The sequence below is a fragment of the Biomphalaria glabrata genome, chromosome 1 (assembly GCF_947242115.1).
Source record: "Biomphalaria glabrata chromosome 1, xgBioGlab47.1, whole genome shotgun sequence".
Classification (NCBI taxonomy): Eukaryota; Metazoa; Mollusca; class Gastropoda; family Planorbidae; genus Biomphalaria; species Biomphalaria glabrata.
This window is the reverse complement of record NC_074711.1, coordinates 56,010,803-56,034,976: the sequence shown is the minus strand read 5'-3', so window position 1 is coordinate 56,034,976 and position 24,174 is coordinate 56,010,803. Positions and strand designations below refer to the sequence as shown.

Below are 24,174 nucleotides of genomic sequence, written 5' to 3'. Positions count from 1 at the left end.
AGGTTGTTTTTTTTTTCAAAGTCAAAGTGTTAGCTCAAAATCATCAATTATGGTCATAGAATGAAAAACTTTGTATTTCCAGTAAAAATACTCTTTATCTCTTGATGGTTAATGTAATTCAATGCTCGACTCAATTTCCAAAACAAATTTATTTAGAATATCTCTTTTTAAGAATAAAACTAATTTTTTAAGACAAGCCCCCCCCCCCCCCACCTCCAAAAAAAAAAAAAAAAAAAAAAAAGTATTATGAGGGTCAAAACTTAAATCATACAAACTTGTTTGAATTTTATTTGACTATGAACTGACTTTGAAGAAGAAATGAAATTAAAATAGCAAGTAAACAAAAATTACAATGACATGAACAAAATTTGAAATAATTGTATGTACATTAAAAATAAACTATAATTTTGTTTTTGTACAAAATCAGTGATTTACAAATAAATAAGTCCAATTACATATTTGTATATATTTAGTATCAAATATGAAGATGGAGAAAAAAAAATCCATTTATACAGTCAAACCTTCTCAAATGAAATGACTGGAGATGGCCTCATTAAACCCAGAATGTACATGTTCAATGAATTTCTTGAGGTCAGCAAACATTTCTGAGTGATTCGACTTAACAAGCATTGGGATAAAACTATTTTTAAGCTAAGGTTGCCTAACTGTATTTTAATCAAGCATGAAACAAGCAGTAGAATAGAAGAACATGATATGACAAGGGACATATTACTTTTAAAGTTACAGTTGGATGAACTACAGAAAGTTAAATTAGCTTTACCCAACTTCATTCTTATCACATTAGTGCAACTATCACATTTAATTTTTATGTCTGTTAAATATGTCTCTCTTTTTTTAATTGTATTCTCTATTTAATTTGACATTCTGTGTCTAGCTTAACAAACTGTGCATTTTGCAATACAGAGCAATGCAAAACAATAACAAACAAAAACAATGTTAGCAGTTCAAAAACAATACTTTTATATATTTTATTTCTAGTCAGACATTCAAAAACATGCAATTGAACACTTATTTAAAATATATATTTATATATATATTTTATTAAATGCTCCACATAATTTTTTAATTTACGCTAAGTGGTTTCATTTTGTCATTAAAATGTTTTTCTTACAACACACATTATTTCATTTCTGCAATCTATTGATGAGTAAGAGTGCTTCTTTTAATAGTTCAAAGTTTAAAAATATTTATTTAAAATCTTTTCAGACAAAACATTTCAATGACTGGACTCACAACCAAGAAGTTACAATAGGCCTAAAGTTATGAAAGTTAAAGATTTTTCTTATAGGCATAAGGTACTTACCATACACCAGAAAAGATAAATAAATAACAAAAAAAAAAAGATAGATAAAAAGGAAGAAAGGTGAGAAAAAATTATACATTAACATTATGTGTTAGGAAACATTTTAAAAAAATCAATAGCACAATACTTAGAAAGCAGGTCTACTGGTAAATTTTATTAAGCTGTAGCACTGACCTAAATATATTACAATTATGATTAGACATTCTAGACAGTGCTAGAAACTCTAATTATGCCAAGCAGCACACTCTTTATTGCCTCACAAGTTTTTTAAAATCATTTATTTCTTAATACTTACGTACATGGTAACTTTCTACAAAATCCATGTCTAATCAGACAATGCCACAAATCCAAGTTAATCTACATGACTAAAGAATAAGCTCCAATTAATATAATCCAGATAATTAAAAGAGCTATTTTTGTTTAAAAGAGAAGCAGATTTCAATGCTGAACAGATTAGTATGAAGAGGAAAGTTTCAAAACAAAAATGTTGAAAATCATTATAACAAATGTTAAAATGAACTCAACATCCAGTGAACTTCAATTAACACACATAGGTCTATGAACATATTGACAATGAAATATTGCACAGGTTTAGAACACAAATAATAAAAATCAACTACAATTTAGATTTAAAAATAAGAAATTTCATTTTAATTTAGGAAAGAAACTATGTTCTAATTTTTATTTGGCCTGAAAATCTTTATGCTTTCATATAATCATATTTATTTAATCTACCATAGTCTTTTTTGTTTTTTTAAACTTTAAGCCAAAATGATTGCATAGGTGATATCATTAGCTCTAAAAATATGATTGTAGGCACAATGCTAATTAAGTGCTCAACACTGCTTACATTGATTTATTTTTAAAAATTGTATTTATACATAATTTGTTTTTTCACTTAGGCCCAGTGATGCACTACTAGTTCACGTTCAGGTAACTGTCTGAACTTCATGGACCCATCAACACCACACGAGAACAGATGATTCAGTGGGCCCACATGAACCTGGGCTACACCTGAGGTTGAGCCGACATTCTTGAAAAATGTGTTCTTGCTGTGTTCCATGGGAAATGAGAAGATCAGCTGATGAATCTTTAGACCCCAAACCTATTTGTGACAGTAAAATTAAATGATCTTTTAGCAACATGAAAAAAAAAAAAGTTAATTGAAGAATGTGGCCTCTATTTGTCTCAAGGATCAAGGACCCCCTTTTTCCCAATTTCAATAGGATGATAGAGAACTGACTAAACAACTGACATTGGAAAATACTGGATTTGCCATTAGCTTATAAGCACTATGCTGAGTTTTTAAATGTTCCAACAACTTATTTACATTAAAAAAAGAAACATATACCTTGATGTCTCCATCTGCTGAACCAGTTATAAAATAATCTTCATCAGGGTCAATAGCTAGACACTTGATTGGAGCTTCATGAGCTTGGAATGTATGCTTAAGTACACGCTGACGTAAATCAAATATACCTGATTTAAGAGTTAAAGAAGAACAGAACCAACAAAAAAAAAATACAAAAAACCAAATGCAGTATTGTTAAAAAAAAACAAAACATCAACACTTTTAGTTAATTCAAAAGACCCCACATCTTTCAATATTATTATTATTATTATTATTATAGCTTTTATATAGCGCTACTTTCATGCTTATAGCATGCTCAGAGCGCTTTTGGTCCAATCTCATTTGTGGACCGGTGGGGGGGAGGGGGTATCTAGGAGTTGGTTTTCCGTGCTGCCTTTGGGCGCTCAGTAAACACAACTCTGCCCGAGTCGGGTGTCGAACCTCGAGCCCCCTTCTAGGTAGCCAAGCCAAGTTCAAGCGCACTTGGCCTCTCGACCACGCTTCCCACCATAGTTTAAAGGATACAGATTTCTCCCTTTCTTCCTCCACTAATGAGCAAGTGTTGACGTGAAGCATAGACAACAGCAGGACTTCCTTGTTCATGACACTGGAATGCTGTCAATAACCAAAGAAGCAAAGTTGAAATACTAGATCAGCTAACTGTGAGTGTAAACCAAATTTAAAAAATAGAAAGTACCAAGTACTCACCATGCACTAAAGAACTCCTCTGAGGTAGCAATGTGTCCCATATACACACATTTTTATGTTCTGATGACTGGCCTGCAGTTGCTATCAAACTTGATGAGCCAACAAACTGGAAGTCACTTGTAGTTTTGTTATGACACTGCAGTCCCTGAAAGCCAAAAACAAGTGGAAATAAAAAAAATTTAAATATAAGGTAACAGGTGCTCAAAACGGAGAAAAATTAAAGCTTTTCACTATTCAAATCCAAATTACTTGAATATATGTACCTATGATGCATGTGTGTGTTTGTCAATATTTATATAGATAAAAAGTACTACTGACTTTTCATTATGCGTGTCACTTAGATCTCAAGATATTCAAAGTAGGAAGGAAAGTAAAAAAAACAAACTAGATACAGCTATTAAATTAAATATAGTAAATCTGGAGATAATACTTCATATTGACTTTATTTCAATAAAACTATCATGAATATCATCCTAAAACTCACCATAATTGGCTTACTATGGTTACTGCCTAGTCCAACTTGCCACAGAGCTATGCTTCCCTCAACATCACTTACACAGCACTAGGAAATATAAGAAAAATATAAAAGGAACAGATAAAAACCATTAAACAATAGCAAACTAATGACTGTGTTGTTCACTATACAACAGCAAACTAGTGATAGTGGAAAAAAAAAAACAACGTAAAAAATACTTTAAAAAACAAAAAAAAAACAAAGCTTATATGAAGTGTAGTTGTAATGAATTAGTTGTAATGCAACAGAATTTTTAATATATCTAGACCAACAACAATAAGTCTGTATGATTAGAAATATTTTTACCTATTGTTTTTGCTTCATGCTTTTAGCTTTCTCAATATGCTATGATCCAATCACTTATCTGGACCAGTTTGGAAAATGGGAAAAGGAGGATGGGGGAAGGGGGGGGGGGCGCGAAGAAAAGGGGTGAATTTTACCGTAATTGTTTTTTTAAACGCATTTAAAAAAAAAAAAAGGGGAACAACCTGAATTCAAACTCTTGACTCAAGCTGACATTCTAACCACTCTGCTAGTGAGGTGTGAATGAAAATAGAAGATTGTATGGTTATCTATTGTTTGATTCAAACTTACTTTACAGCAGCGACCTATTAAGAGGACTAGTTCAGCTTATACCACCACCTGTCACATACAATTTCTTTCCCTTGTTTACAAATACCAAACAAAATAATTGATTACCAATAGGTAATTAACAAATTGGTTAATTTTTAAAATTGATTCTTCTGTTGTCAGGTAAAAGAAATAATTGTGCAAAATTTCAGCTGTATCTGAGATTGGGTGTGGGAGAAATATGTGTACAAACTTTTTACCAGACAGAGTGAGTTGATATAACCTTCGTAAAAAAAAACCACACTAAACAATAGCACACTAGTGACTGTGGAATGGTATTAAAAAAAAAAAAGTAATTTAAAAACTATCTCACCTTATTACCCTGTGCATTAAAAAGAACTTTAGTCACTTTAGGGAAAGATCCAGATTGTCTTAAAGTTGCTAGGGGCTGGTTATGTCCCCACTCCCATAACTTTACAGCACCATCAGCACCACCAGTAAGATCTAAGTTAAAAAAAAAGTTCATTTGTCACAAAAAGTTAAGAATAAAAAGGAATAGAGATGACATGGGAACAAAAGTTTTCAAAAGCAACGAACATCATAATAAGTAGGCTTGTGAATAGTAGCAGATAGAACTGATCAGTTTAGATAGAGAAACAGTTTGTAACTCACAATGAGGCAATGTTGGGTGTGATCCAATACGTCTGACACCCATCACAGGTCTTCTTGTAATCTGTAGTACAGAGAGATTGCATCTTTATCAAAGTTTTGTTTCTAGTGTAATAAAAATTACATTTCTCTTTCCCCTAATTAATGTAGTTAATTTGATGAATAGTTCATACCAAAATTAATGTAATCTATTTGGAAAATATTGCCCACCAAAACTAATGCATACTGATAAATACTGTAATTACAACTTTAAACAAAATATTAAAAAGTAATAAACCTGAGTCTATTGAAATTCGAAATTTAGTTTCTAAAAGACATGATCCCATCTAATGAATATCTGGATATGCATGAAGGCAGCCTAGGTTGGGGGGGGGGGGAGGGAATGTTCATGCTTCCATAACAATGTATTAAACTAAAGTTAAATGTTGGATACATTGGTAATATTTCCTAATAGAATTACACATTATAGCCAAAATATTTCAATGTAAACCATAATTCTGTAAACCCTGAAAACTAAAGATACCGGTACATCTGAATAATAAGAATAGTTTAGAAGGTAATGACTTCAACTTATACACTAATATCATAACAGATTAGAAGATTAACACACACACAAAAACCAACACTACAGACACGCATGTATAAGTATATTTTTAGTGGTACATTGCTAATTAAAATCCATATCAACTATCTTCATTTAACTTTTGACATGTTTTTTTTTAATGTTTAATGCATAAAGATAGTACAGCTAATATAAGGCTTGACAATTGCAAGGAAACATTTAACAAAATTATCATCAAATGACATTTGGATTGCTCTATAAAAAAATGTAAGTCCTTTATGCTTAAAAAAAACAACAACAAAAGACACAGGCTTATAACTTCTAGAATAAAAGAGAAATAAAAACAAACAAATAAAAAAGAACATTTAGCTTGCACTACTCCCCTACACACAACACAACTTATTACCATTAATTATGAACTTCTCTAATTGCATTACAAAGAAAAGACTTTTGACAGTTGATTGAAATGTGAGAAATATGACCATTAATTAACAAACCAATTACACACAATTAAAACTGATGTAGAAGCTTTTTAATATATAAAATTGACACAGATGCTCTAGACTAAAGTACTAGAACAATAATGTTTGCAAAAGTGTGCTGAAATAAATGACTAGTAATGCACATTTAAAACAAACTTCTTTGCACAGTGACAAAGCATAAGGATAATAATGACCAGAATTTTTTTTTCTATGGATAAATTGATATACTACAGCTGACTAATGTATAGCTTTAGTTCACAAATTTGTTGGTAAATTTTTTCTCACTGTTTTGTTATTGCTAGGTCAATTTAAAAAAAAAAAAGGATTGCATTTTTTTAAAGATATGCAATAGCTAGATGTCTGAAATATGAGCTTTATCTTCCACATCCTTTTTGTAAATTATTTAGGTGTAAGCACAATCATTCAATTTGCAAAATAAACAAGAACTTCAGTAAGGAATGTAATATTTTAAAATTGTATCATTTTTTAAATTTTTAGTTAGAATTGGAAGTGCTAGCATCACAGTTTGAATCTACCTCAGTAACCGCATTTTGTGCATGTCTAACTAATTAATTAGATAATCTTTATCATTATACTGAATTGATATTCAAACTCAAATGAACTAGTGTGCACAAAATAAATGTGCACAGAATGATCAACACAAATATCAGATGTTAGTACTAGATTCTATATAAAAACTTGATTAATGCAATGCTTGCATGGACTTGGTTATATAAAACTAAAAACACAAAACACTAGTTAACCAAAGACTAGATAAATAAACTCTGGCTATTGTAATGTGTTACAGAGAACATAATATGAATGCTCAAATACTGAGAGTAAACAAGCATTGAGAGAGTCCTAAGACTTACCAGTTTCAACAATCGTCTACTCTGATCTAATATACAGTGATTGTACATAGGATTGTTAACACCTAAACTACTGAAACTTTTCACCTGATACCCAATGCATAGCAGTTGAAGAAAAAGAGTTTCAAAAGTAGAAGAACACATTTAGGATTTTGTTTTAAGTTAAGTGGGAAAAAAAAGAATGTGACTCAAAATATAATTGTTGAGAACATAAAATGCACAACAATAATGACCAAATTTTTGAATGACCAAACAACAGTACAACAAAGTCAAGGATTGCTGGACATAGTTGTCTTTACAATTTGGTTTGAAATAGGGCAGTAATGTTGCATTATTATTTCAAATAAATAGTACCAAACATTCTTTATGAAGCCATGTCATGCATAATATTACTTGTTTAAATGTACAAATAAAATAAATCAATATTATATAAAACAAAAGCACAGATAATAGGAATAAAGTAAGCAAAGTATGTGTACTGATGCAATATAGAATGCATGTTTATTAACCATAATATAAGTTCCTATCAAACCACAGTTACATTTCATATTATTTTATGAAATTAAAGTCAGTTCTAAACCCCTTTTTCTTTCAATTATAATTAGGGTTCAAATAAAAGTTGGGGATCAAGCAGAGGGATTGATAGATACAAAGTTGTAAAAAATGTTGCATAAAAAACAAAAGATTAATTTTAAAAAATTGTGTAATTCATTATACTGTCTCACCGTTTTTGAATGAGTTCTAGCCTGAAATATAGGCTGAAAAGGGAGATAAGATTAGTACTAAAAATAATTCCTAACTATCTTAATTCCCTTTTTGTTTCAAAGAAAATAAAAAGTAGAAGAGATTATTTAAGAGCAGCAAACAGATGAAAAAAAAAGCATTTTAAACAACATATATATTTCCCTTATTTTTATTGTTTTAAGATTTTCAGTTATTATTATTACTTTTTTTTTTTTACCAGGAAGCATTTTTTTTAGTCAAATCAATAAAAAAAAATATGTATAGGTTGTTTGAACTATTTAACACAAATAAAAAGTTACATACTCATTTTAGAAAAGAAAAACAGCTCCAAGTTCCTTGGATGCAAAAACCAATCATTGTAGTAGATATATTTAATCAGTGACATTTTAAAATAACTGAAAGAAGGCTCAGAAAGAGATCAGAAACTTCTAGCTGTATAAGCAAAATTCTAGGAGAAAAATTAACAGAAAATTTCTGCAGCAGATTTCAATGTCTTATGTAGAACTCAAAGGAGTTAAGGGAAAAAAAAATAAAATGAAATGACAAAGTTTTAAAAATAAAAGCTAACATTGGGAGACTCACCACAGTGGATCCTCTTCCAGTTTGTAAATTGAACTGACTAGAGCTTGGTGAAGGCATGTAGGATGTACTAGGTGTCTGACCACCACTTGATGGTTGTATGGTGTCCATTGGGGTCTGAACAACCAGAAACTCTGGATTCTCAGGTCCAGGGTTGGGGCTAGGGATTTAGAGAGAGGATAATTACTATTTAATCATTTAAAAAATAAAAATTAATGGTTATTTAAATTTATCCCCAATATACAAATGTATAGAGTTTTTTTCTCTTATTAAAAGGAAATTATTATTAGGGTACTTTATTAAAAAACAAACAAACTCAGCAATGCATAAAATGAAATTAAAAGATATAGTCAAACCTTGTTATCTCAGACTTTATTATGCATACATAATATGTTTAATATATTTCAGCTTTTCTATTAAGTAGATCAATGGGAGAATAAACTCATACTATTAATGTCTTAATAATTAAAATAAAATATTAACTAAATCTTAAATATTCAAAACAAAAAGGAAAGCTTGCTCTATAAGTCATCTTTACATTATAAGACACTTCTTAAAAAACTGAAACTCAGTGAGTATCCTATTGCATTACAATTACCTTGGGTCTGATATGTTCCCACTGCCTGTTAGCATGAATTAATATTTATTAAAAAAACAAAAAAAAAAAAAAACTTCATTTTTTAACTGATATAACTGGGGAATAATATTGTGAAATTAATAATGAAGGTAGTTTACTATCAAAGTTATAAGTAATGTTTATTTTAGGGAAAACAGTAGCATAGAAAACCATTCTTTATCTCAACCATCGTGCATAAAATTTAACTCAACTGTACAGCAGGAAAGTATAGACAGTAGGTCATTGTGTGCTGTGTACAGCACACCAAAAATATCTTTATTAGGTTAAATGTTTCAAAACCTGAATTTGTACTTTTTTTTAAGAATAAGCCTTAGAAATAAACTTTTACCAATATTTAAACTAAATAAGATTCTTATAACTAAATGAAAAAAAAACAAAAAAAACTATTCAACTGCTGGGACCAGACAGATAGATTTGATAGAAAATGTAAAATGTAATAAAATTCAATAATGTTTGATGCTGATGATGATGTAATAAAGTTTGACTTTATTTTTTACATAGCTCCATCTGTCTGTCTCAGTAGATTCTTTTACAATTTATTTCTCCCACTTCCCATTCTTGGATCAAGTTGAAACTTTGCACAATAATTCATTGTCAATGACAACACATAAATCAATAAAAAAAATTAATCAATTATTAATCAATTAGTCATAATTAATTAATTTTGTTTGATGAAGAAGCGGAGATAAAACTTGGATATTGAGATATATGACAGCGACTGAAAGGTGCTCTCCTACACCCAATAGAAGCTAGTTTTTAAAAAAGAATTTTTTGTTATCTGTCTGGGTGGAATCCTATATTTGTTATTTCTCCAAATTCCAATTCTCGAATTAAGTTGAAAACCTTGCACAATTATTCATTGACGATAACAACACATGAATCAATAAAATAATTGACCAATTAAATCAATTTGTAGTTATGAATTAATTTTGTTTTATATAGAAATGTACTAAGCTAAGGAGAGATAAGCATCAACTAGATCATTTGCTAAAAATTTTAAACCATAGATTATTTTTGGATGTTAAAAAAAACTTTTTATAAGTATCTGTAATACCATCATGGAGGTTTGAGACCCTAAGTTTGAATTCAGACTTAAGCAGCATTTTAAAAAATAGCATTTGAAAAAGCAGCATGCCCCCCCCCCCCCCCCCCCACCAATAGGCCCAATCAATGATCATTCTATAAGCATGAGAGTTGTGCGAAACTAAAACAATAAAAGTATTTCCAATCACACAATTTTATTACACAATTTTATTATTGTTGGCTTAGATCTATTAAAAATTAATTACATGACTGTATCAAAATGATAGATGCCATTTCACACAATATAATTTTTTGTTTTTAAGAAGTATTTTATGTATTTTAAAAATATTTTTTACTTGATCATGATTTAATTCAAAAGAAATTTCTAATAAATAATTGCTAAACAGAAAAATAAATAACATTTCGAATAATGCAAAAATAGAATGGTGATCATACATTAAAGATTTAAATGAATGAAAAAAAAAAGAATTTTTTAGAAAATGGATATACGATTTCAATACTGTAAAAAAATTACTAATACATTGTTAAAAAGAAATCTAAATATAAAAAACAGGACTTTAAGTCATAGCAAGATTTAGGCTATATATTTAATTTAAGATCAAAATTGTTAAAGATGGATTCCCTAGCCGTTATTGAGTTGGTTAATTAAAAGAGAACCATATATATGTGTCAAAAACAAGAAGAACTATATGGTACAAATAAGCATTCAATATAATGATAATGCTCAATGATCACCACAAACAAATTTGAGGAAAAAAAAATTGATCTAATTTAAAAGGAGTGAGAACTACTAAGAATGTATTAACATTTAACAAACAAGAGCATAAGCTATATCCAAGAGATAGATCAAAATGAAAACGATAGAAAATTACTTACAATATTCTAATGGGCACCAACAAATGACATTGAGGAAACAAAATGGATAAGCCAAAGTAAATAATACAGATAAATGAACTCTTGAAAGTTAATATTACAAGCATAGATATGTGTCAGTGCCTGTTAAAGTTAGTCACTTAGCCAATAAATATTTAGTTTGAAAGTCATTTTTTCGACTCTTTTGCCAAGCTATTACTTTGTCCAAATTGTTAAACAAGATCTTGTTTTTTTTTACTGGGAAAAATAATGTCTATTTAATAGATCTAAATTGCTCATAATGAATATCTCCTTCTATTTTTTTCTCAAAATTTACATTTTCACCAAGTGACTGGTTTGTGTCAGTGTGAATGTAAGGTTAGATAGACAAATTTTAAAATATTTTTTTTTCCTTTGCATTTTCTAACTAAATGAAAACTTATAATAATAATAATAAACATCAGAAAAAAGCCATATTTATAAATAATAATCTAAAAATATGTTTGTTATTGTACTAATTAGAATCACTTACAAACTTAAGGATATGAAAATAGTCATGTAATATTTTTTGATGTAACAGTTTGTCATTCTTAAATGCCAAATTTAAATATTTTTTTTTAGCTTTATCCCTATCTTAAAATACTTTGATAGTTGTTTGAATAATAGAATATAACCCATAACACTACTCCAATAGCATGTAACAGTCAAACTTTACATATGGCATGCTTCTAAAGAATAGTGAACACTGAAAGGCTACCCAGTTAAAAAAAATATTTAAAAATTTGGGGGTTCAGTGAGACTTATGGGACATTTAAAGGCCAACTTTTCATTAAATAAAGAAATAAACAAGTTTAAAAATGATAAGACACACAAAAAAACATCTAAAGTAGCAACACTATGTTCAACTTACTTTCTCAACATTTCTATATCATATTCATTTTCATCTTCTAACCAAACAGGGGGATGAAGTAGATAGCCAATGTCTAATTCTACTATCTCTTTTTGAGTTGACAATGTTATCAATTTATTATTAGCCTGTTAAGAAAAAGAGCATTTTGAATTCAGATTATTTACTACATAAAAACAAATCATTCAGGTTTTTCTATTGTTCTTTATTCTCAATTGAAATAAAAAAAAAAGTTTTCCAAAGCTTTTTCTTTTACAGTGGAAGTAGTAGCCATTGACTTGACTGACATATTTTCCTGATGTGATCCTAGATGGCTGATATTTTGATACTAGACTCGATATAATCTCAGTTCAGATTCTATTTAATTTATGCTTCTCATTTCTCAGAGAAAAAAAAAAAAGAGAAATTACTGACTCGCATAGTTCCTTTGGGAGTTCGGGGGAGGAGTCATGAACCCACAGGCAGGATGCAATACCAATATTATCCTCTATCATAACATAGTGTTATGATAATAAAAAATTATCTTAATTTAAAAAATCAAAACTGATTATATTAAAAAAAATAATAAAGAGTCTATAAATTCAAAGAACTCCACGGCATTAGAGACAAATATTGTCTAGTATCTTAAAATTTTTTTCAAAAACTAATTAAAGGAAATATGAAATCTCACTTGGTTGATAGCAAAAGAAGTAATTATGTCCTGCTCTTTGTGGATAATTTTCATTGGTTCTTTCACTTGATGTTCATAGTCACTGCTAGATGTTCTCATTGATCCCATCTAAAGAAAAATAGTATGCTTGGTCTTGAAAACATTTTCTTAGAAAATAAATTGATAGATACTTGAGTTTATCAACCGAGGCTTAAAAAAAGACCACATTTTGCCAGTGGGACAAAAGAGTTATCAAAGTAATTAGTATCAACCCTTAATAAAAAAGCGATGATAAAATACAAGAATTATACATATATAATATTGTATATCAAGGAGGCAACATCAATATCCCCAAACACTGTTTTAAAAATGACGACAGTAAAGATCAGGAAACAGAAAGAGTTAAATTAAGTTAAAGCCAAACAAACAAATAAAAATTTAAATAGACAGATATAGATATATACTAAAATACTTAAATAACATCACTAAAAAGTCAAAAGTTGATCACTGTTCTAGTACAGATGTCTGGATATAAAACTACATAACTACAATTATATACATTTTATAGTTTAATTCAGACCCACCTCACTATCTTCAAGTTCCTTTCGTTTACGGTAAACATATCTGATAAAAATGTCTTTCAGTTTATCTTGCTGAAGAAGGTAAAACCATAATCTTTTGATGGGTAAAGTGGCCCGGATGGAACTTTTAGAGAAAGAACAAAGAATAATTACATAACAGAATTAAATAACTGAACAAATACTGCAGTTTTTTCAATGATACTTTGTCTAATACTTACTCAAAAGGTGTGTTATTAGGCTGTAATAATGCTTCATATTTACTTTTGCCTTGAATTGTATTCAGATCAGAAAATAAGCCTGGTATGTAATTCTCAGGGGCACCTCCAAATGCATCAAGCTGAGACTGAAGGATTTCTTCCCATTGTTCTAAGACCTTCATCACAGCATGAAGATTTGGGGATGCATTAGGTAATTCTGTAAAACACAAAAAAATATTAAAAAAAAAAAATTCCAAAAAAGAAAAATTAAACAAAACAAAACAAAACTGACTGTTTTACAAAAAAGGTTCACCTAAAATGTATTTGTCTACTCATTCTTTAGAAACAACAAACAGGATTTAAGTTCGTAAAAAAGCTAATGGTGTAATGAGATATCCATTATATAGATGTAAAGATTCATAGTTCAACTATCTGATTAGTATAGTTAGATCCAATTACATCCAATTAAAAAAACTTGATATTGAAAACCTCATAGATTAATGCAATCTAAAGGAATTTTACTAAGCCACCATAATTTCAGATAATGAGCAAATATTAGACAGTATACTTTTTACAGCATTAGTTAAAGAGTCAACCACTTAACTCTTTCTCTCCTAACTGACTATGCCAACATTGATTTAACGCCCATTAAATTAAAAGGAGTTTTTAGGCGTTGTTTTGTGTAAAAAGAGCATGCTTTCTCCTACAATTTAATACCAAATAGAACATTTTCTGATAAGAAACAAAAAAGTTATTTGAGTATAATCAAAATAGGATGGTGAAATACAAAAGATCAAAATGAATAATACTATCGAAACAAAGAAAATAATTACGGAGAGAAAGAGTTAAAATATTTTATTAATAGAAATGACTAGATTAATAATGTGTATTCCTAGAATTGTTTAAAGCTGCAACTGTAAATGTAATGAGTGTCCACATTTTGCAGTTAATTTATAATATATTTATTTTTCAAAAAAAAAAAATTGACCTATTTGAGATTTACCTGACAGCTCTGTACCAATTTGTGGAAAAAAGACAGCTAGGTTATTGATGACAGATTTGATCACAGAGTACCGTATGAGACACCAACTGTAGGAATTTGGGTCACTATGCTCTGTATTTACTTTTTTCTTACGCCTACAGACAAAAATACAATAGTTAGTGCAAAATATTAAAACACCAATGAATCTTATTTCAATAAATGTTTTATTTTGTTGTCCTTTGTTTCTCTTCTGATTTCTAACAAAGAGAAGGGAATGCATGCTTACAAAGACTTCTTTTTTTTAATGGAACTTGTATCATCTTGATCCTCATCTTCATCAGAAGATAAAACTTCATCGTCAGATCCAAGTGAATCATCAGATTCATAGTCTAGTATGGCATCAGCAGAGGCAACAAATGGCTGAAAACAAATAATTTATTATTGCTGTTCAATGTAGGAGTGGCTGTTAACAAACAAAATCACATTTTAATGAGAAGATTGAAGAAAAATGTGAAGGCTTACTTTGGTCATAAAATAGTTGACCATACTGAGCTCAGGTGCAATAAACTTTTCTTTATATGAGACTTTTGTTTCAGGCAGGGCATTGGGTGAGCTGGAAGAGACACTGGCATTCCCCATGACTTTAAAATTCAACATCATAATATGTTTGCTGACTTTTTCTTGTGGTCCTGCAAGTATACCAATACCAGTAATGTGAAGAAATATCATAGACTAGAGAATAAAATTAATTTTTTTTTTTTCAATAAGAAAAATGATTCAATATTTTTTCAACAAAAAAAAAAATATTTAGATCTCATAAACTGAAAGCCTTAGGTACTCTGCCCTGGTTAAGAGATACCTGAAAAAGTATTTTGAATACTGGTGCTAGCTCATTGCTTATTTCTTTGTGTAATTTAGTCAGAATACCATCAGGTCCAGATACTTTATTCGGTTTTATATTCGATAATTGCTTTTGGATCCATTTTCTTGTACTTCTATATCTCCTATGTTGTTGAATAGGTTCAAATTAAGTAATATGTCTTTGTCTCCTGGGGCTGAGAATGCTGACCCAAAGTATTTATTTAGGATGTTAGCTTTAGTTTCATTATCATTTTCATTATGTGTTAAGTTATCTTCTCCTTTTAATGGTGCCACTCCAGTTGTTTCCATTCCACAAGAATCTTTGTTTAAAGTCTGATGCAACTTAATGTAATTGTGTTAGGTTGCATTTGTTCCATTGTTACTGCTTTTATTTGACTGTATATTTTAACAATATTAAAGTCAGATAGTCCAGGTATTATTTCATAATCTACCATTAATACAGGTCTGTTAGGAATAGATTTAATGTGTTGTTTAGTCTAGCTGGTTTTTTAATAATTTGAGATAAAAAAAAAAATAATAAATAATAATAAATTTAGATTGTGTACTGTTTCTATAAATGAAATAGGTACAATGGCTATTATTACTATGTACTTTTTAAATAAAGCATGCATTATTTATGGATATTAACCATTTTTACAATGGCTATTTTTACTATCTTCTTTTTAAATAAAGCATGCATTATTATGGATAATAAAAATATTTTAAAACAACATATAAAGAAAAAATGTCCAAGTTTCACATAGACAGTAAAATTTTTTTTTTTAATAGAAAATTAAGTTTTACTTTTGTCTTTATTTTTAATATAGTTAAGGTCTTTCTAAAGCTGTTATGTTTAAAAAAATAAATATTAAATAAGCAAATTGTATGCACATACAGATAAACCATTAACAAAAGAAAGTAAATTTGTATTGTTCAATAGCTGTATGGCCTATAAATTATCTAGGAACCAACTGCAAAAGAAGTCAATAAAGTTTTTTTTTTTCCTTTATTGATAATGATGTTTTTTACTGATTAATGTGGATGCAATTTTGGTGTGAATTTTTAATTAACTTAATGACTAAGACTGACTTACAAAGGGTGCATAATAGCTTCTGTTTACCTTTGTCATTAAAATTTTATTAATTTCTAAATTTTTAGGAGACAGTTTAAATTATATTATGTGAAAACTTACTTGGGATAACTTTGTCTGTCTTAATTGGTGTCTTGTTTCCGCCACCAAACAAGGCTGCCCATGTTTTACCATCAAGTTTATTAGCCACAAGTCTGTAGATGATCTGTGGGTCATACATGCTAAGTGCTGAGATCAACAAGCTCATATACACAGCTATCAGGGACTCAATCAGCATCACGTTAATCTTGGGGGCATCCTCATCTCTCTCTCTGGCTAGAAGTACTTGCAGTGAAGGAACACCTGAAGGAAGACATGATTTACTGCTACTCACATTTATAGGTCAGTCAAACATCTTGCATAAGCATACCACACAAGGTTTGCCAAGATAATACTACAAACAGATTACTTAATTTCTTATTTTTGGAGCATTAAGAAAAAGGTGTATTGTTATACAGTAAAAGCAACATATAAAGCTGAACAATTTCCCATTTCTATCAGTTCTCACAATCAGCTAGATGAAATTATCTGTAACTTACACAAGTCATGTAAATCTGAGAGACTATTAAACTAAACAAAATAAAAATTTGTAGAAAGTAAGTTAATCATAATATATTTATTACCAGGCCACTTAGCTGCTGATGTATTAACAACTTCCTCTATGCTGCTCAAACTTCTTTGACGATATCTTTTAACGCCAGCCATCAAATGACTTGATGGATATGAAAATTCAGGGCTAAAAATTGTTTGAAAAATTTTGTAAATGAACTTTTTAAAAAAAAAGCATAGTCTTGCAAAAGTTATTTGATATAAAAAGCAAAAAATTCTTTTTTAAAATCTAACAAAAACTTGAATTATTTTTAATTAACTCTAGAGAAAGGAAAATTCAATTTAAAACCCTAGAAATGTACTTGATAAATCCATCGATTCCAACTTCAGCAGCATCCACATTAAAGGAATCACTATCACATAAGCTTTGATATATACATGAAGAAAGAGCCACAGCCAAATCTCTAATTGTGCTGACAAATCCAATATCAGTTTGTGTCCCCGGTGGCAGAGGCATCTCAACAACAGCCAGCAAAAGATCCTTTGGAATAATCAATGTAAGTTAACAGATTATATACATTTTATAGATAAACTTCAGTGATGCCAAACCTACAAACTGTGATGTGTTGCTATCTGGGATGTGTGGCTGAGTGTCAAAAACTGCTATCAAAGGGGCTTGTTTGCTGAATGCCTAATGGGAGAACAGAAACCTTCTCCCAGATATCCCTTCCTCTATTTGTCCAAAAAAAAGAGAATGGACCATAGCCTACTGAGCATGCTATAATCATGAAAGTTATGCTTTACAAAAGAAGTGAGAAAACAAAACTTCTGCCCACAATTCATAATGAGGCTTAGTTCCAATATACATGACAATTTTTAAGGGGAGGCACCCTGTCACTTGCAAGTCAGAAATTCATATGGCCTCCAGAACTAAAAAGTGTGGGCAACTTGGTCATTGAGCTGAACATTCTTCATTCAATAAATGTTTGAACATACTAGAATGTATATACCATGCTCTTAAGATAATTACAACTTGATTTTAAAAAAGTTTTACACATCAATTATATTTGTAAATATATAAAAATAAATGTATAAGAATATACGTTTAATAAGCAATACAAAAACAAGAACAATACCTGTATACTGCACTGCAGATACTGAATTGGGTCAGCTATGACACTTCTATTGCTGGTTATACTGGCAGACAGCAATGGTAGTGTTGTAGGGAATGGTAAAGGAGACAACAATTGCTGTTGTGGTTTCTCTTGTTGCAGCTCCTGTAAAGTTGTGCACATATTTTAGTTAGTTTTTTTTTTTTTGCTAAACAATTTCTGATAAAATTAAAAAAAAAAATACATTGGCCAAAGCTGTAAAAGTCAGAACCAAAGCATACCTGTAATAGCAACAAAATTTCCATCCTTACAGATGCTAACCCTCCACCTCCAGATCCTTGCAGAATACAGTAAGATGCCAGAGTTCGTAGAAGATGTTGATTGGAACGGAGCCAAGCCTTTCTTCTTATCATTCTAGCTACTTTACTTTGCAGGTCTTGCTTTTCTGCTTTCATAACTTCATAAAGAGAAGCTTTACCTAAAGATGTGTCAGACCTCATTGACATTGTGCGGGCATTCCTTTGGAAAGCATCACTTGTCTCTTCTGAGTCATCAAGAATACTTTCATCTGCAGAACAATTCATTCCATTTAACCTCCAAAAAAGTATTTCTACTAATTAAAATCAAATGCCTTTTTACTGTATATGATTTGATTTAGTGCTGCCTATATAATTTCTTTTTAACATCTTTTAAAAAGTATACATTTAAAAAGGAGTATTTCAATATTTGAATGATTTGACAAGTCTTATCATCATCACATATGAAAACTGTGAACTATCACAGCTTAGACATAACTAGGGCCTAAAAATTAAAGATTATTTAATAAGACAAGAATACAAGCATCACAAGGTATTCAGATGTCTAAACACAAGAAATCCGACAAAAATGGTTTGACAGAATAAAAGCAGCATTACAAGATGAAAATAACACATAATAGTCTGTCCACTTTCACACATAAAAATAAGCAAAAGCTCAAAAGTCAGTCAATATAAATAAGGTTTAGAATGATGATCAGGAGAACTTATAAGAGGCATAAGTGATGTACAAAGTTGAAAAAAAAACAAAAAACTAGTAATTGTACATTCATTGTGACATTTCAAACGTAAATGAAATTTAAAAAATATTAATGAAAATGTTGAAAAAATCTTCAAATTAATCTGATTGCACCTAAATTGTATGAACCTACTCTCAGGTGGTACAGGGTATGTTGATGAGTCCAAACTACTACCATAGTTACAAAGCACTCTGAGAACTTCAACTTCTTTCTCTAGCCAGATGTAAAGTTGGTGCCTAAGCTGCCCTCCATCTACTTCAAACCCTGTAGCGAGATTGCCCAGTTCTTCACTCAGAACCTGGCAGCAAATATTAATAAATAAATGTATTCCTTTCTTGTTGGTAAGTTAACTTCATTTAAAGAATTGATTATTTATCTTTGTTAAGTGTATATATATATATTAATTTAGACATGTAAATTAAATGTCAAGTATGTTTTTTTTTAAGTATGGCTACCATAAAAACATAAAATAAATAAATGCATTCCTTTCTTGTTGGTAAGTTAACTTAATTTAAAGAATTGATTATTTATCTTTGTTAAGTGTATATATATATATATATATTAATTTAGACATGTAAATTAAATTTTAAGTATTTTTTTTTTCAAGGCTACCATAAAAACTCATTCATGTAGACAACATAAGACACATAATAAGCTACAACTATACCTTAAGGCAAGAGATAAACTTGTACTGTTGTGCCATAATATCTATTTGATTAACATCATCTTGTTTTTCATCTGTACCAGTCTGCTTTTTATCGCTACTTTCAACTTCAACTGAGGTGTTTTTATTTACTTCGTCTTCATCAGCATTCTCTTCGTCGTCATCGCTTCCACCAAGGTCAAGATCTAACTCAAGGTCAAGGTCATCCTTGAAACGCACATGGTTGGAAAAGCCCCAGTCAAAAGAGGAAGCAGTTTGACTGGTGGAATTCAAAAGGGGTTGGCCCCAATCAACAGAATCAGCCTTGTTGGAAGATGTACTTTTATTATTAGTAGCTGAATCCCCAGGAGATGTTTTATTTAGAGACATAATGTTCAAATCTTCTAATGTCCCAGTGGTGCTATTGATTTCACACATAGACATCCTCCTCCGGTTGGCAAAATACTCCATCTTTTGGAGGTCTTCTTGCACTAGAAGTGGACATTTGGGCAATTTCCTCATAACCTCTATAGACACCAAGGGACATCCATTTTGGAAGTGGGCATGAGCAGTGGCAAAGAAGAGCTGACGCTCTGAGGGTGTTATCTGATCCAAAGTTGTAATGCCATCAGAAACCACAGTGTCTGTATGTGTGAAACCAGTGATGAGTTCTGTGCGCTGTTTGAGAGATGATGAGGCTAGCCTGAGACGAGTGATCAGTGGATGAGTCCTCAGGTAATTATAAAAATTGAATACTCTTGTTATTTGCAAGAGCTTGTCCATGTCACCATGAGGTTGGGGATAAGATGTTCCAATATTTTTCTGTAAGATATTAAAATGTTTATAGTTAAATATAATGATGACATTTCATTATATATATGTGTATATATACAAGTGTACCCAGTAAATTTACAATCTAGTTAAAATGTGCATATGTTATAATGATTGAAGATTAATAATTTATTCGGTTAAACAGACTCAGGTATGACCTACATATTTTATAACATCTAACTCGGAAAAAAAAATATTGCCATGGTTCTATTTAATTTTTTTTTTCTGCCAAATGTGCCTGCCTTCAATATGTCCTGCAGTCTTTGTAGGAGAACCCCAGATGTTCTATCAGAAGCCTTTCACTGCCAGGTGTTCTCTATGCCAGCTATGGCAAGATGGTGTCTGATCTAGTCATTTAAGTGTTTCTTTGTGGAGAGAGGTGGGGGGCTACCTATATTATGCCTTCCTCTTTTAAGCTCACCCCACATACAAGATTGGTCTGACTACAAATATCCATGTCTACCAAGCAGTGGTTCTCACAACCCTCCTCAAGACTGGTTTGGCTAGGTGCTATAGAGAAAGCTTCTCTCACTTTACAAAGTATGAGATATATATTAGTAAAGGTAATGAGTGCTTCACACAATATTGTGTCACATTTTTCACAATTGAAAAAAAATCCAGAATCCACTTAACAAAAAAATAATCTTTATGATCTGTCTAGATATTTAAGAAAAAAGTGTACAATAATGTAATTGTAATTCCTGTAAACTGGGATGAGTCAGTGAATACAGAAAAAGACTAGATTTAGCTCACTACAATTCAGTAAAATAATTAACAGCAGTATTTCTTACTTCCAAAAGAGTCTGCAGTGATGATTCATAATCTTTAAATTGCCATAGAGCCATGGACCTTAAGAAAGGATCAGGGTTGGCAAGCTTAGATTGATAGTTTCGACCATCTTTGTCCAGGCCTAAAATCTTTTCATAAAATAGTTGCCGGACAGAATCCGCAAGTAAAGTGTCATCATACAGACGACAAAGCACTATAGCCAACTGTAGGTCTTCAAGCTTGTCAAGGATCACCTACAGAAATAAAAAATGTGATATTATAGTTTTTTCAGAAAAAGAGTATGATCAAGAGAATGTGAATTTAACAGTTCTTTTTTTTTTTTTTTTTTTTACAGGAGTCAATTATAGAACAAGAAAATGAAAAAAAAAATTACATTCACTGCATTCTCCACTTTTCCTGCTAAAAAGAACAGTGCAGCGGCATGATGGTACTGCCCTTTAGAAAGTAAATGAAAAGCATTTTTCATTGCCACACGACAATTATTTTCATTTGAAAAATCTTGGTTGAAAAAGGTCTCCATTTTGCTATCTTGAACAGTTCTAAAAAAAAACAAACAAAAAATAAAATGTAAAGAATAAAAAACAAAACAAAAGAAAAACAAGAAACATTATTAATAACTAGACATATGTTACCCGCGACCCGCGGGTATTTATTTGCACATTACTGTCGATATAGTCACTGAGAGTGTTTTGTAAACAATTAAACGAAATAATAATGTAATAAGTAAAGCGAATGTGTCAATGTAAAAATAGTGTAAATGAAGCTATCAAATCAGAATAGCTAATAGGCTTAAATCCATTTGTTCAAATTAAAACATTTGCTTGTAGGCCTACATATATTTGATTAAAATTTGAGATGAATAGACTAAATTTTGTATGTTCATGTGTATAAGTAGATCTTGAGGTAGACGTAGGGTCTAAATCTACACTAATCTAGAGTTCTGTGCTGCGCATGCGTGACCTTTTTTCATGAATGAATTTATATAGGCCTATCTCCACACGGCTACGCAGCTTTAGCGAACAGCGAACGAATGTATTAAAAATGCTTTAGAAAAACAAATTTGAATGTTAATTTGATTGAAATATGAAATGAATGGACAATATTTAGTATGTTTATGTGTTAAAGCATAAAACTATCTTTGCGAAAAGAAGTTTTATCATCTTAGAGTTCAATAAGAGTTTTATTAGACCTAGGCCTAGGAATAGACTCAGTAGAGAGATGTGTTAATGTGTAACCATTTGGTAATGTCTAATGAAAGAATGTTCGCCAGGAAATCTGTAGTCACAGATATTCGGAACTAATTTATGTAAAAAATGCTTTTAAATAATCTAGTGGATTGGATTTAGATGTATGTTAAACGTAGCTAATGATCCTTTCACGTTATTTCTCTTTCGCTACGAAAATAAAATTAGGTTTGCGAAAATGGGTTTACCCGAAGTCGATACATTCTTATCTATTAAAAACGAAAAGAGCGATAGCTTTGTTAAATGAATGGGATTATAAAGTAACAATAAAACGAAATAATTTTTAGTACGCGATTCATGAATGTATATAGATCTAGGCCTTTAACTCGGCTTCACAGCTTTCGTAAACGAATGTAGCCTTAGAAAACCAAATTTGAATGTTTATTTGATCAAAATATGAAATGAATGGACTTTAATTAATATGTTTATGTGTTAAAGTATAAAACTATCTGTGCGAAGAGAAGTTTTATCATCTTAGAGTTGAATTAGAGTTTTAGATCTAGGGATGGGATTATAAAGTAAACAATTAAACGAATTAATATTTAGTACGCGATTCATTACGGAATTGTCTAATGAAAGAATGTTCGTCAGGAAATCTGTAATCACAGATATAAGGAACTAATTAATGTAAAAAATGCTGTTGAAACACAAAATTGAAGGTTAATTTTATTATATAATGAAATCAATGGATCTTCTTTTGTCTTTTCATGTGTCAAAGTAAAAAACTATCTGCGCAAAGTGTATTTCTTAAAATTAGATCTAGGTCTAAATCCTTTCTATCTTTTCTCATGTCAACATTGTAGACATGGCCTAGATCCATAAAATACTATAGCTGTAATAGAGTCTGACAACTTTATTTTTTTTGAGGGTCTTATATTTGTTTTAGGGCTACAATACATACACTACGGTCTAAGTTGGTACCCAAGGAACATTCCTGCCTAGTTTTATCAAGATTGGTCAAGCGGTTTTGATGTCTATAAGTAACATACATACATACATACATACATACCCCTCACATTCTACTTTATAATATAGATAAAAAAAAACCAGGATAACAAAGGGAGTCTATTTACATGGGTGGCCTGAGCAAGCCCGTTGTAGGACAAAATTACGTTTAGTTACAAACTCCCACCAGATTCACATTCACAACAGTGATTTTTAACTACGATGAAACCATTATTATTATCTAGATCTAGTTAAAATTAGAGTCTAGATCAAGATAGATAAAAAAAAACTAGACCAAAGACTATCATAGCCTATGTAAGAATGAAGATATTCGATTCGATTAGATCTAGATCCACTTTCAGTATTGTTGAGGAGGGGGGGGGGGGGGGTGAGGGGGAAGATGACATAGACACAAGCTAGAAACAAAATCTCTTGTAATCTATTTCTTTTTTTCTACACTTGAAAAATTGTATGACTAATTTATTAAATATGTATGTTTCTAAGCATATAAATACAAAAAAATGTCTAACGTTTTTTCTATTAAAACTTTTTTGCACAGAATTTAAATATGTCAATAACTGAAATTTGAAAAAAAAACAGAGTTTCCTTTAAATGTTATTTTAGTAATGGTATATGTGCAATCAATATGAATACTGAATCTTAAAAACAAATGGGCATGCTTTAATTAAGAAAACTAAAAGTAGCTGTTGCACCTATTTTGAGCATAGAGAAGACAAAGGCAAAATATTTTTTTTTTCAAATTTCTCAATGTGACAGGCCGAAAAAGACAGCAAAA

At 30.4% G+C, this 24,174-nt stretch overlaps 1 protein-coding gene across 8 annotated transcripts in view; it reads right to left on the bottom strand.

The window, feature by feature from the left end:
* Positions 1–224: 224 nt before the first annotated feature.
* LOC106052282 (dmX-like protein 2) overlaps positions 225–24,174 on the bottom strand; it is a 53,491-nt gene continuing 29,541 nt past the window's right edge. For 6 of the 8 annotated variants that reach the window (XM_056045204.1, XM_056045210.1, XM_056045216.1 and 3 more), the window contains 25 exons: positions 21,563–21,728; positions 21,192–21,422; positions 19,594–20,391; positions 19,059–19,224; positions 18,154–18,440; positions 17,897–18,037; positions 17,123–17,301; positions 16,835–16,947; positions 16,275–16,514; positions 14,744–14,910; positions 14,508–14,641; positions 14,243–14,376; positions 13,261–13,456; positions 13,046–13,166; positions 12,483–12,590; positions 11,816–11,940; positions 8,376–8,532; positions 7,775–7,807; positions 5,140–5,200; positions 4,841–4,971; positions 3,868–3,945; positions 3,384–3,528; positions 3,201–3,290; positions 2,676–2,803; positions 225–2,429 (listed from right to left, as the gene is read on the bottom strand). In XM_056045204.1, coding sequence (XP_055901179.1) covers positions 2,223–2,429; positions 2,676–2,803; positions 3,201–3,290; positions 3,384–3,528; positions 3,868–3,945; positions 4,841–4,971; positions 5,140–5,200; positions 7,775–7,807; positions 8,376–8,532; positions 11,816–11,940; positions 12,483–12,590; positions 13,046–13,166; positions 13,261–13,456; positions 14,243–14,376; positions 14,508–14,641; positions 14,744–14,910; positions 16,275–16,514; positions 16,835–16,947; positions 17,123–17,301; positions 17,897–18,037; positions 18,154–18,440; positions 19,059–19,224; positions 19,594–20,391; positions 21,192–21,422; positions 21,563–21,728 — 4,336 coding nt within the window. In that variant the 3' untranslated portion in view covers positions 225–2,222. The remainder of the gene's footprint in view (positions 2,430–2,675; positions 2,804–3,200; positions 3,291–3,383; positions 3,529–3,867; positions 3,946–4,840; positions 4,972–5,139; positions 5,201–7,774; positions 7,808–8,375; positions 8,533–11,815; positions 11,941–12,482; positions 12,591–13,045; positions 13,167–13,260; positions 13,457–14,242; positions 14,377–14,507; positions 14,642–14,743; positions 14,911–16,274; positions 16,515–16,834; positions 16,948–17,122; positions 17,302–17,896; positions 18,038–18,153; positions 18,441–19,058; positions 19,225–19,593; positions 20,392–21,191; positions 21,423–21,562; positions 21,729–24,174) is intronic. The other 2 variants (XM_056045223.1, XM_056045251.1) reach the window with 1 other exon arrangement.